Source organism: Pinus tabuliformis, chromosome 3_2 (assembly GCF_031772625.1).
Source record: "Pinus tabuliformis cultivar Carrire ecotype Pingquan chromosome 3_2, CPIR1, whole genome shotgun sequence".
Classification (NCBI taxonomy): domain Eukaryota; kingdom Viridiplantae; phylum Streptophyta; class Pinopsida; order Pinales; family Pinaceae; genus Pinus; species Pinus tabuliformis.
The window spans coordinates 360,675,859-360,690,979 of record NC_142302.1 but is presented as its reverse complement, the minus strand read 5'-3'; the positions used below and the strand labels follow the sequence as shown (position 1 = coordinate 360,690,979).

The following is a 15,121-nucleotide window of genomic DNA, read 5'->3' as shown; positions in this document are numbered from 1 at the left end:
AAACTCGCTTCACTGCTGTCCAGTGCTCCTTCCCTGGTTTTAACATAAACCTGTTTAATACTCCCACTGCATGTGCAATGTCTGGTCTAGTACAGACCATTGCATACATTAGGCTACCGACTACACTTGCATATGGAACACGGGACATGTCCTCTTCCTCTTCTTGTGTCTTGGGACACTGTTCAACAGATAACCTCACACCTACAGGAATAGGAACCTTCATCGGTTTACTATCCTGCATATTAAACCTCTGCAATATTGTATCGACATACTTCCTCTGGTTTAACCAGAGCTTCCTCTTTGCCCGATCTCTTTTAATTTCCATGCCCAAAATATAATTTGCAGCACCAAGATCTTTCATGTCGAATTTGGAGGACAATTGGGTCTTCAAATCCTGGATAACTTCTTTGTCATTTCCAACCAACAACATATCATCCACATACAGGACCAGATAAATAACACGGTCACCAATTAATTTAAAATACACACAGTGATCTGCTTTGCTTATGGTGAAGCCAAGTCCCCGTATAAATGTATCAAATTTCTGATACCACATCCTTGGTGACTGTTTTAACCCATATAGAGACTTCTTTAACTTACATACCAGTTCTTTCTTACCCTTCACCGCAAAGCCTTCAGGTTGCTTCATGTAGATCTCCTCTTCCAGATCCCCGTGAAGAAATGTTGTCTTCACATCCATCTATTCTACCTCAAAATCAAAAGTAGTAGCAACAGATAAAAGTAATCTAATAGAAGTTACCTTGGCAACAGGAGAAAAAATATCACCAAAATCAATTCTCGGCACCTGGGAATAACCTTTTGCTACCAACTGAGCTTTGTATTTCTCCACTTTTCCTTCTGCATTTGTCTTCTTTTTGAACACCCATTTGCTGCCAATGGGTTTCCTTCCAGCCATCAACTCCACCAGATCCCAAGCCTCATTTTTGTGCAAAGATGCCATTTCGTCAACCATGGCCTCTTTCCTGAGTTTTCCATCCTCTGAATCCACTGCTTCCTTCGCAGTTTTGGGATCATCATCAGTAACAAACAAAGGAAAATTTGAACAGAAAGCAGATGGACTATACCTTTTTGGCTACCTTCTTTCTCGAACTGATCTTCTCACAGCCGGAGTTTGTGGCTCTTCATCTTCTGATTCCTCCTTTGCTGTAGAGTCTGATTCTTCCTTCTTTAGCTCAAACTCGATCTTCTTAGGTTCCTTTGGTTGGACTTCATGTTTAATAACATCTTTCACCTCTCTGAACACCACATCTCGGCTGTACATAACCTTCCTTGTTACTGGGTTCCAAAGTTTATAACCCTTTAAACCATCCTTATACCCAATAAAGATGCACTTTTCAGATTTACTATCCAACTTTGTTCTTTTCTCCTTTGGAACATGTACATATGCATCACATCCAAATACCCTCAGATGTGAAAGAGAGGGTTTCTTACCAGTCCATACCTCTTGTGGAGTCTTATCCTCCAACGCTGATGAAGGTGACCTGTTGACCAGGTAACATGCAGTATCCACCGCCTCTGCCCAAAATTCCTATCCTAACCCAGCACCATTGAGCATGCTTCTTTCCCTTTCCATCAATGTCTTGTACATTCTTTCCGCAACTCCATTTTGCTGAGGTGTATATGGAGTAGTCTTCTGTTGTGCTATACCACACTTCTTGCAGAATTCTTCAAATTCTTTATTGCAAAACTCTCCACCATTATCTGTCCTCAGCACCTTTATCTTCTTCTCTGTCTGGTTTTCCACTAGAGCCTTAAATTCTTTAAACCTATCAAAGACTTCAGATTTCTTCTTAAAGAAATATATCCATGTATTCCTGGAGAAGTCATCTATAAATGGTACATAGTACACAGACTTACCTAGTGATGGAACCTTCACAGGTCCAAACACATCACTGTGCACAAGCTCTAATACATGTTTCGCCCTCTTACCACCAGAGGGGAAACTCACCCGATTCTGCTTCCCGTATATACAATTTTCTCAGAAATCAAAATCCAGAGAGCTATTACTCATACCTTCTACCATACCTTTACCATAACGTATTCGAAGGATCTTCTCTCCAATATGTCCAAGCCTTTGATGCCACAACATGGTCTTTTCTCCAAAGACCACTAGATTTTTTGCTCCACTTTCAAGAACCACGGAATTGTTGCACCCATCAACAACAATGCTACCTTGCAACTTGTATAGAGTTCCAATCTGAACTCCCTGCATCAATACCAGTGCTCCCCGAACCATCTTGTAGGTATCCTTCTCGAACACAGTTTTTACACCTACATCATCCAACTTACTAACAGAAATCAGATTTCTGGCTAATGCAAGAATATGCAAAACACCCGGAAGTGTTCTAACCCTTCCACCTTGCAGCTTCAACTTTACTTTTCCACGACCAATGATTCTAGCCTTCCTGTCATCCCCCAAGAAGACATCACCACCATCATATTTCTCATACTCACAGAACCACTCTCTATGGGGAGTGAAGTGAAAGGATGCACCTGAGTCAATCAACCATGCCTCATGATCTACATGTGTACTTGAAGAAGCCAAGTACACATCCCCACCTTCATCTGAGATGGTTTTCGCCTCTGCAGAAGTAGCCTCATCAGATCCCTTTCCTTTTTCAAGAGCTTTAGATTTACAGTCCCTTTTGAAGTGGCCTTCTTTTCCACATTTCCAGCACACCACCTTTACAGGTTTTCCTGGAGATTTAGATCTCCCACTCGATGACTTATTTTTGTTTCTGTTCTGGGACCGTCCTCGTACAGACAAGGCATCACCATTTTGGCTCTCCATATTTTCCGTCTCATCTCCTTCGTCAGCAAGGCTGAGACTATTTCATCAAACTGCAAGGTAGTTGCATTGCTACCTATTGCAATAACCAGACTATCCCACGAATCTGGTAGAGAACACAACAAATTGATGCACTTATCTTCATCTGAAATTTTAATATCAACAGATGCTAACTGACTTACCACAGTAGTAAATGCGTTCAGATGCTCTGTCACTGAATCTCCATCTTTCATCCTCAGGTTATACAGCTTTTTCCGCAGGAACAATTTATTCACCAGAGACTTAAAGCGGTACAATGTCCCTAACTTATCCCACAAAGCCTTTGATGTAGCTTCCCCTGATACATTCAACAATACTGAATTTGAGACACACAATCATATTGTTCTCTTTGCCTTGCGATCCAACTTCTTCCATTCTTCATTGGACACTCCCGTTGGTTTAGTACCCGGATCTATCGCGATCCACTAATCTTTATCCACCAACAAATCCTCCATCTTGAGTTTCCACAACTCAAAACTCTGACCATTAAATTTCTCGATTTCTATTTTTCCACTGCTCGTCATCTTCTTTCACTACCAGAATCTATCTCGCAGATCTCCCACTGAACAGTGTCTACCACAGGCCCGAGCGAAATCCCTCAGCAACAAAGGCGTCCCCTTGAAGCCAAATCTGCTCTGATACCAAATGTAGGTTTTAACCCCGTACAGAAATTACTTGCATACGAATTCTAAAACATAGAAAATAAATAATGCGAGAGCAGAACACATAAAACACATATACACAGAGATTTTCCCCTGGATCCCAAAACCGGGACTACCAGCTTGATTTTTCATTATGTTCCTTTCAATGTTATAATACATATTTATACATGTCGAAGCATCCAATACCATGGACCGAAAACCATCGCATCCAATACCATGGACCGAAAACCATCGCGTCCAATACCATGGACCGAAAAACCATCGCGTCCAAAAAACATGTGCGAAAATCATGCACAAACCATAGGTGGGTCCGCCCAACCTAACATAGGGTCCAAAACCAAAATTTTTTGGGGCGCTGACACAGACCCCATAAAGTGGGGTTACGGGTGCGCCTCAAACCCCCTGTTAACTACGTGGAAAGAATATAACACAACCCAACAATGATGCTCCACTAGGCCTCTTTGACAGAGTAAAAAGATGACTTAAACAAGAAGGGGAAAACAACGTCCTTATGATTATTATAAAACTAAGAGATCCACCACCTATTTGTCTATTTGTAACGAGTTTTCAATATTTAGGTTAAATTTCCATAATAACTAATCACCATCATGGTTAACTACTTTTTATGTATTTAAGGAGTCACCCATTGCATATTAGAAATTAATTTTTGATAATAGTTATAGTTGATCCAAACAATATTATCACATTATACATTTTTAATAATATAATTTCATATATTAAATTTTGATTTAGTAGATTAGACAAATATTGTTATAAAACTAACACAAATTCAAAATGAATAATATCCAGGCTTCTCGACCACATTTAATGTTAAAATCAATAATGTACAAACGCTCAACTTCTAAAGAAATTAGAACTTCACTACCTATATACCACTCACTACAACATTAAATATTACATAACAATGTGGCTATGGGTTATCCAAATTCAAATCCTTTTAAAGAGAGAGTCATTATTTATGTATGTAGAAAAAAGTGTTTCAGCCACCACTTTTCTTCCATTAATATAATAGACTTATACACATTAACTTCCCTATCTTATCCAAAAACTGCAAAAACTTAACGGACCGTCCAATGTGATATAATAAATTATCTTTATTATCATTAATAGATGATTTTAAATGCAAATTGTTGTTGGCCATTCATGATTTTAGTACAATAATACTAACATTGGATTCCCTTGTACTTACATGAAATTCTATAACGGAGAGAATGCAAGATTCAAGGGAATGATAATAGTATAGTCCACTATTAAGCTAGGGGACAAAAGCATGTGTGAAGGTGCTATATTCTTTTGTAGGAGAGGCGGTGGGAATGGGAAGGGGAGCTTGTTCCATCCCTATGGAGCGCAATATCTCTACCTAACACGTACATATAAGTCAAACTCTGGTTTTGGGTGGATGGAGGTGAAGTTATTGCCGAGGGGCTTAAGTAGGGAGCGGAGGAGGGGGTATATATTGGTGTTTATATTTGGTAGATTTGGTGTATCGGCCACGCGTTGATTTAGAAGAAACGGGATGCAGGGTTACAGCCGAATCCGGGGCTCTCGATCTGTGGACTTGGAGGAGCCCAACTGGAGTGACTTCCACGCGCAGGCGAAGCCGGGCGTGAAGGGATCAGGTAAATGGGCATTCAATTCCAACGATAGGGATCCGGAAGAAAAAGGAGCCGACCCCTCTGCTCAGATCGGCTTCATGCTCTCGCGGGCTTTGTCGCTGAAGGAATCCATGAAGCAACATAAGATCTCGCACAGGGCCGACGATTCCTTGCACGGCGGCGCGGTGGCGACGGTGAAGAGAGCATTCTCCATGCGGAAGGGCGGACCTCCGTCCACTGCAAAGCCGTGCGTGGATTTCTACGCTGCCGATTGGCGGCGCGAGGCGGCGGAGGCGGATGCTGCGGCGGTGGTGGAAGACGATTGTTTGAGCCGATCCAACTCCATGAGTTACAGTAGAATTGCTCCCGCCGGCGAACAAGAAGACGGCGCTGGTGAGAAGAATAAGAGCAAGAAGAAGAGGGGTGTGCTCAAAACCTGCAAACGCTTGCTGTTGGGAAAGCACAGGAATTAGGAGCAAGTAATGAATGAATTCAATCACGCATCTTTCTTGTTGATGAGCTTCTCTGCGAGTGTGTAATAGGCTTTCATATTTATTAAATTTTATAATTTCCTGTTTTTCATTAGGGTTTGGAGTTTGAACAGAAGCTGAATTCAGTGCCTTTCTTTCCCATTTGCTTCTTGTACTTTGTTCTAATCTTTGTGTTATGTGGAATAATCCTTTTAACTAAGAGGCATTTAAAGTAATCATGATGCATTTACTACAGAAGCTGTGGATATATCACTGAGATACTTGAAGAACGCCATTACGACTTAACCTAATATTAATGAGGGGCAATTTGTTGGGATACAGAGATCAAATCTGAAGAGTGGTTAAGTGGTTCAAGTAGGTGACCAATATACCATTTGTTTTGTTATAAGGTATTTACTGTTTTTGTATGCCAAGATTTTATACCATCTGAGGGTAAGATTTTATCTTATGAAAGAGGAATTTTAAATTTAAAGCTTTAAACATAAATAATGGTAAATACTTTTCTTAATTTTCATCATTTAACATATATAATATTAAATATTAGTTTTGATGGATCATTTTTAGTGAAACATTAAATATTAGTTTTGATGAATTATCTTTATTGAAACAGATCTTAATACCATAAATGAACTGTTCATAACATTAAATACTCGTTTTAATTGGTAATCTTCATTGAAACATGTCTTAATACCATGAATGAATGAACCATGTAATAGACACTGAAGTCATTCATAATGAACCATGTAATAGACACTGAAGTCATTCATAAGGAGAAAAAAAATCTTCCATTAATTATTTATTTTCCATGTTATTTTCTATTTGCTAAATCGATGCAAGTTCAACACACACAACATTAAATACATTAAAACATACCTTAATACCATGAATAAATTGTACAATAACTACTGATTTATATAAATTTCAACATACACAACATTAAATACTCATTTCAAATTACACAACATTAAATACTTATCTTAATTCATCATATTTATTAAAACAGAACTCAATACCATAAAGTTCATGAACTGTGGAATAGACACTGAGGTTTCCCATGACGGGAGAAAGATTCTTTCATTAATTATTTATTTGCCATGATATTCTCTGTTTGCCATGATCCATGCAAGCTTCAAGTGGTCGATGTCATTGCTTTGTGGTCGCTTAGATCAGTGTTCCAACAATATTTTATGGTTCCGTGAAATTCAAACACACCCTGACGTGTGATGATTGACCTAATGTGTGGTCAGAGTTTGTCTTTTCCTTTTGGAGGAATACTGATCCATTATAACTGTTTCCGAATATTTAAAGTTACAAAAAGATAAAACAATATGTTCAAAGCAGAGATGACAAAAGAAAAAGAGTAGTAAGTGGGTCGATGCGTACTCGAGTATTTCAGCATACCCTCTCACGGTAGGTTTGGTTTAGTGCCAACATCATACATAGTCGACATTGATGCCATTATCGAAAATGATGCGGAAACCAAAGTGAAGCTTTATTAAAAATTCAAATTCGTTTAAATGGCCAATCAGCAGAAAGCTTATCCATTACTCTGATTTTCAACTCTATCCTTTAGGAAAAATGTAGAAAATGTTTCTAGAGTTAAAAATGTATTCATATATCCATACACTTCATGCAGAGTTAAGGTTTTGGGTATACGTATTAACGAGGAGTAAGATAGAGGATACTTCTTTCTTCTTTTTCTTTTTTATTTTATTTTTAATATTGTTATTTTATATATTATTATTATCTAATTTTAAGGTGAGGGTTAAGTTAGATATTAAATTGGTGTATGAAACTCTATTGTTTGAACCAAGGTAGACACTATTAGGCCCATGTGCATTAGGAGGAAACACATGTTCTTAACCATTAGGCCTATGTGTATTAATAATTATGTTGAAAAGTATATTTTATAATTGGTATAAAGAAAATGTGTATTTCTTTCTATGCATAAATAAAAACAATGTATATTATTAATATTGTTCGAAGTAATGCTTCCATGTCATATGTAATGTGATTTATAGGTTGTCCTTGTGAGAAAGATAGTGTTGGTGTTTGTGTTTTCATTGGTTGTAAAATTACTTTGGTACGCAAGAACCAAATGATACGAAACCACAAAGAACATGTCAATGATTGAATAGACTAATGTGACTTGTCATACTCCAGGAGCATTAGTTACAGGTAGTTCTTAATAAGGTCAAGCTGGTGTGACCCGTCATGCTCTTGAGCGTCAATACAAGTTATTTTATACAAGGCCAAGTTGTAGAATTGTTTGTTGAAGATATTACGTACCCAAAATGCTATCTTAGATAATTGATGAAGGCTACAAAGAGCCATGGATTAAACAAATGGTGGTAGTTCTATAGGATGATTCAGTATCAAGACTGACTTGTCATGCTCTACGAGGTTGGGAAACATCAATTCTACAAAGTACGCCAATGATGGTATGAAGCGATTATGTCTTAAATGGATCAAGTGGGAAGCTTGAAAGTGTGGTGAAGAAAAGAGATGAAACTATGAGATTTTAGAGTGCATATGAGTGCTAGTGATGACCATATCAGACAAATGTGTCTGAGATTCATTTATTGTTGTAATGTGTGTTTTCTATATTTGTTACATGGAAGCATTAAGAGAGGGTGTTGGAAGTAATGCTTGCATGTCATATGTCATGTGATTTGTAGGTTTTCATTGTGACTCTCGAGGTGTCAATCTAGAAGATATCGTTTCCTATGTATGACTTCTTGTTGTGTCATGTCCGAGTTGTAGATCATCTTTCTTAGGATCTAGACTTGTAGAAGTCACTGATTTAGCTCCTATATATATGTAATTGTTGTGATCAATAAAATATGAGCGTGATTTGTGTTGCATGTAATCTTTATCTTGCTCTCTCTAGTTTTCTAAGAAATATATGTGTGTGTCGACATGAAGCAACATTATTTTTTATCAACTTTAAAGATAAATAAAGTAATTAAAAAAAAACTTATATTCTCACTTTTAAGTGTGAGGAAGATGTATAATTCTTATATTTTTCAAAAATATTTCAATAATCAAGACTTAAATAATGAATATCCATGTTAACTAATTATTTCAATATCAACTTCATATATGTACATATACAACTATAAGGCTGGGAAAAAAATAATGTTTAACATAATAAAATATTTCAATAGCAAGTTATTGAAAGTAGAACCAACTTATATTCATCTTAGACCCAGATCTATCAAGTGCAGAGAGGGATCAAACCTTAACATATTTGATCCTCTTGGTCCTTGATTGATCTAGAGTAAGAAGGATTACACAGGTTTAAAGGAGGCCACATAAAATTCATTGGGTATATTAGATGATTGCTTACTCGTCGAAGTCTTCATTATTTTCTTATTTACAAATAGTATTACTCTCATGTCTTAGTTAGTGAGTTGCCTTTAGAGACAACCTCACATCTTAGCTCCCTTCTTTGAAGTTTATCTTTCAAATTAATCTTAAAAAACAAAAGTCATGGGCTTTAATATAATTAATAGGGAGGTGATATAACCCAAAGAGGGATATATACATGAGTTAATTGTATACATTTACCCCATTACATATATTCCCCTCTTAGGGTAACCTTGATTGAACAAGTCACAAGCATTGATGAGGTAAAATCAGTAAAATCATAAATGCAATCTACGACTGAAAAGGGGTATAAGAATTATATATATGAGGTGTATAAGTTGAACTCCATATGAATGATGTACATGCCAAATATTATGGTATTATATAAAGGATAGAGTAATCAAAGAGAAATAAATCAAATAGAGGATGTCATTGTCTTTGAAAAAAAGATGGATGAAATGGGTGTATAGAATGAAGGAAACCATCCAAAGTGAAACCACAATGACACCCTCATTACTAAGAAAGTAACTTTCAAGAAACACAAAATGATGACATCACCAAGGAAGAAGATCAAATGAACAACAATATTCATGGAATAGGGCATCACAAAACTATTATTCAATGAGATATTATGTAGTGTAACTAGTGGTGTAATATGGGGTACCTAGAGAGGTACATAAGGAGAATAATAGTAGAATAATAATAGTGGATGATATTCAATGTAAGGTGGACTAAGTTGACTATGGTAGTTAGTAGTGAATAAATGTAATGGAGTGTCATTAAAGAAGGTCTATTAAGCAGTTAAGAGTTTGTTATGATTAAAGTTCATTAGGTTTCTCTTGATAATTTTGATAAAAGATGGAGAAATACTTATGATATATGTGGATGGTTATAGTAATTGAGCTTAGCTCATTGGGAGCTACCCTCTCAAAGGGTCAAGTGAGCAAGAGTGGATTCCTTTCATAAAAGGATTAATTATAAGGCATCCCCTATCTTAAGGGTTTCATATTAATAAAGTGAAAAAAAATTCCAATATATGCTTGGATGTTTTATGTATGAGTCTATTTCAATTTTTTTGTACTTCACATTTGGTATCAAAGACCTTTCCTTAGCCAAAGTGGGGCGATTTTCTTTTTTGGGTGGATTTTTTCTAGGAAAAAAATGAAAGCCATACCATTTAAATAAATTCTTGTAGCTTTTTGGGTTGAATTTGTAGAAATATGTTATATATATAGAGTCCTTGTGAAAAATCACCTTGTTTTAAAAGAAAAAAATTTCCTAGTTGGAATTTGGGAGGTCAAGCTATTATTGATTAAAATCAATAATTGCAGGGTATTTTGTGATTAAAATCAACAATTTGAGGGTATTTTTGTGATGAATGGACTAAAAAACTCATAACTTTTGACAGGACTTTTTATTTCCATCAAACTAGCACCGTTGGAAAGAGGACTTATAGTTGTTTGATTTGATATATGATATGTTATAATTTCAATGGTTCTAAGTATGTTATAACCATTGCAAGTTTTTCCTTCTAATGGTCATTGAGGGACAATGGAAATGTTCTATAGATTTGGTCTCACTGAATCAAAGAAATGAAAGAGGCAATCAATAAATGTCAAGAGAATTATTATTGGGTTCACATACCCTTACATCAAGGAAGAATAAATTCAACAAGGATATTCCTAGTACGATATTGAGGATGCTTGTAATGATTACTATATTGATAGTTGTCATTTTTGGGATGAAAAATACTTTCATCTTCTATTTGATAACTCTACTCCACCTTATGTAGATAACATCATGGAGGGAAATAGGAATCTTATCAGGACTAGAAGTTTTTAGCTTCCTAATTCACTAACGACAATGTCATATATGGATGATTTTCTAGATGTGGATAGATCTATATATTAGAGTCTGCGTGACTAAAGTAGGCATTTAGAGCACCATTTTCCTCTAAGTGATTATCTTTCGAAGGGAGTCAACATCAACACGTGGATATGGGACCCAAATAATAAGTGGATCTTATTGGAATACTTCAAAATGGTGGCTAGTACTTGTACTTTTTCTTACTTCAACATTGTGGTCAACACTTATCCGTGGGACCTTGTGATATGGTGGTTGTATGTTCTAGGTGGAATTTAGTGTACATAATGGGGTACTCATAGGTAATAATAGTAGAATAATAATAATGGAGGCCATTCATTATATGGTGGACTAGGTCCACAATATTATTAAGTAAAGTCCATTGAGGTAGTTAGTAGTGAATATATGTAATGGGGCCTCATTAAAGTAGGCCCACTAGATAGTTAGCAATTTTCTATGATTAGAGTTCTCTTGATATTTATAAATAGGGATGGAGAAATATTTATGGCATGTGTAGATTATTATTGTAATTGATCTTAGCTCATTGGGAGGCCACTCCCTTAAAGAGGAAAGTGAATAGAAGTGGACTCCTTCCATCAAATAATCAACTATAAGGTTTTTCCATACCTTAAGGGTTCCATATTAATAAAGCGAAAAGAATTTCCATGTTATTCTTGAATGTTTCATATGTGACTATGTTTTTAGTACATAAGGATTTCTCCATCCTTATTTATAAATCTCAAGTGAACTCTAATCATAACAAAGTACTAATTATCTAGTGGACCTTATTTTTAATGAGACCTCATTACATTATTCAATGCTAACTATGAGATGCGACCTTATTTAATAATGCAATGAAGTTGGTCCACCTTACATTGAATGGATTTCACTATATTATTGTACTATTATTCTCCTTGGGTACCTCCCTAGGTACCCCATATTTCCCCATAAGGTATACTACATATTATTAGAGGTCAACGATGACAACAAAACAAAGAAGTGAAAATAATAACACATGGAATCAAATGAAAAAGGACTATGCAACTACCTATTATCAATGATTAAGACGAAAAATAATTGAGTTTGGATATTTTAATAGAGTTTTTTGGAGGAAGGTATTGTGATATGACCCCAAGGGAGACACATATGAGGTAATATATATATATATATATATATATATATATATATATATATATATATATATATAAAGTAATGGTTGGCCAAATAAAGGGGCTACATGTGTAATCTATGAATAGGTATTTATAGAGATTAGTAGTCCTTATTAAGGAAGAAATAGTTTGGATGTATGAATGTATTATTGTATTTGAAGATGATTTTATTATTCTTGAAGAAGTGATTATGTAACTTGTCTCTCTTATCTAACTTGTACATGTATTCCATACTCACATTTGGTTTACATGTTGTATACTTTGGTTTCGTATGATATTTTAAGGTTTTGAATATAGTAGGAGGTAAACAATATGATTGTTACTTATAGATGTGAGAGGGTTGAGGTAGTCTTTTCATATGTATATATGGGGTTCCTTTTCTCTAAGTCATGCTTTGCCTTCATTGTTCCAGTATATGTTAGAATGAATGAGGGATATGTTGTTCTTATTGCTCTTGTAAACATTGTTTTCATTTCAATTTTAGGGCATTAGATTTAAGATATGATGTTTTCACTCTTACTCACAACTTCCCTCTTATATGTATGTCATGTTTAGGGACCACACCCTTAAAGAGTATATTGAAATAAGACACAAAAAGGGCTTGTCACAATGTTTTCTAAACAATGTCATGCCAAGAGATCAATTCCTCATGATATTATTCCTATAGAATTTGCTACAATCCCACTCATTACTTTAGTGATATTTCATACTGTGAAATTGATGCATAGACCCATATGAATGGATAATCCATAAAGTGATTTTCTTATTTCCATATTTTTCTCTCAAATATCTATGTAGTGGGAATAATGTGGGATTGATTCATGTTGGTATGCTAGAGCTTATTCACTATTTCACCTCAATGAAATTGATATTAATATACTACTGTTGCATAAATTTCAATGGTTTCCCTTGATCTCTCCAAGGACGAGACAAAAATGTGTATTCGTACTAAGATCCACAAAGCTAATCTTCAATACACAAGTTTTGAGCCTAATGTATTGATTTATCCCAAACTTCAACTCTACACAGGATGGTATCTTCAATGTAGTTACGATTTCAAACCTAGTTACTGACCTAATGAGAACTTTGGCCTCAAAATGATAACTCTACCAAAAAAACCCATATATTTTTGTCAAGAACACCAAAATCAACCCCTGAATAAAAATAAGTGGCATTAATAGTAGCACCCTCTTTTGGGAGGAAATTCAAACCTTGACTTCTTTGGAATCATAACCTTGACAACCAGACAAAAATCTTAAAATTGAGCATCGAATAAAAAATAGATGCTACCAATAGTATTGAATTTTCTTTTTGGAGTTAAAATTACAACATAATTGAAACCATGACCTTGATTACTAACACCTTTACAAAAAAAAACTCAAAATTATATATATATATAGCGAGAGAGAGAGAGAGAGAGAGAGAGAGAGAGAGAGAGAGAGAGGTGCTTTAAACAAAAATGAACTTTAAAAAAATATATCATAATAGATTTTTTCAAAGAAAGTTAAAGGAAAAAAAACTTAAGGAAAACCTTTCCCACACACACATAAACACACACCAGAATGAGAATTTTGTATTTATATGCAAGTATACCTCTAGATCATAGAAAATACGCTAAGTTGTACATAGTTATATGTTCAAAAAAAATTCTTGAGCCCACTTTATATAAAAACTACAAATTTTTCCAGAGGGACTCCAAACTAGAAAATGAAAAATGGGGTTTTGTAGGCATATACCTTACAAAACTGACCAACCAAAAGAAAAAAATTACATTTCATGTTATAAATGATTAATAATGCATTCCTTCATAACTGTATAATTTCAATCCATTTAGCTCTAAGGAACATGAGCAGGCCTGATTCGGCTATTGATTTTTAAATATCCCATTCTTAATTTACACCTTTCATTAGAACATAATACTACATCTTTATTGAGATCATGTAGAACATGGAAATATGTTACTGAAAAAAAACCTTCTACTACTTTCCTAATTCTTTTCATATAAGACTTTATAATTTTGGTCCCACGTAGAGGAGCCCTTCACCAAATGTTGAATAAGAAGGAGGGATTACCCCAAAATAGTAAGAGAAGTTACCTTTTTTTCTTTTTATAATTGAATCGCCTAGTAGAGGGCATAAGCTTTAGCTTGGTTTGTTTTCATGCATCTATTGACAATGTTGGATGCTACCAACAGTAAGGGGGTCTGCCCAATATGAAATCCCAATTAAACCTCGCAATGTTTAGACTAGGAGCCCTAACTCTAAAGTATGTCCAGTTGCCATTATCTTAAAGATTTTCCTTGGATACAATAAACAACATAAGAGAAACAAATGCACTTCTTAGATAAACATGTATGTTAGCCTTGTGATGTATTCAATTGTAAAGTGTATGATGGTTCTTTCACGAAACATAAATGAAAGTGAGTCTTTGAGAGAAAATTAATAGTACTATCTTAGCAAAGACATATGCATAAATATGAAAGAATCATTAGTAACTTTGTGAAATAATTCACCAAGAAACCACAATCATGATAGCATAAGACACACTTTTCAAAGAAGAATACTAAAGCCAACAAAATAGTTCATTTTCATTAGTATGAATTAACATAACCATACACCATAAACAATGAAAGAATAGTCTCAATCATTTACAACATGTTAGTGTCAGTCAGTACTCCCTGTCACCAGTGATCAAATGTGCTCTTACAAGGTGTTGTTAGGGTGTCAAGTCAATTTTTTGTCATTTCAGTGAGTCTTCAAATAAAATTTGGTCACTGGCTAGTGTGTCTAGGGCTATTTCCACTCTCTCAAGAATTTCATGTCAGACATTTTCATCACTCAGTTGAGTCTACCATCATGAAAACATCATTAATACCATTTCAGTCACATCATCATGGTCTCCAATCATCTCGGTATCACAATTAGGTCATTAGGTTTAAGGTCACAAATCGGTCATTTCATGCATAAATGCCTACAAATGAGGAGTGGCAATAGGTAAAATTGTTCAATAATATTTGATTTCAAATGTAATTTATATTTCTATATGTAATAATGTTACTAAGGCTCTAAAGTTACAAGAAAGGCTACAAAACTCAAAAATAAGT

The 15,121-nt window shown here is 35.2% G+C and overlaps 1 protein-coding gene across 1 annotated transcript; it reads left to right on the top strand.

The window, feature by feature from the left end:
* The first annotated feature begins 4,871 nt into the window (after positions 1-4,871).
* Positions 4,872-5,708, top strand: LOC149180938 (uncharacterized). Its single transcript, XM_089416391.1, has one exon. The coding sequence runs from the start codon at positions 5,048-5,050 to the stop codon at positions 5,597-5,599; it is 552 nt and encodes a 183-aa protein (XP_089272517.1). The 5' UTR covers positions 4,872-5,047; the 3' UTR covers positions 5,600-5,708.
* The last annotated feature ends 9,413 nt before the right edge of the window (positions 5,709-15,121 follow it).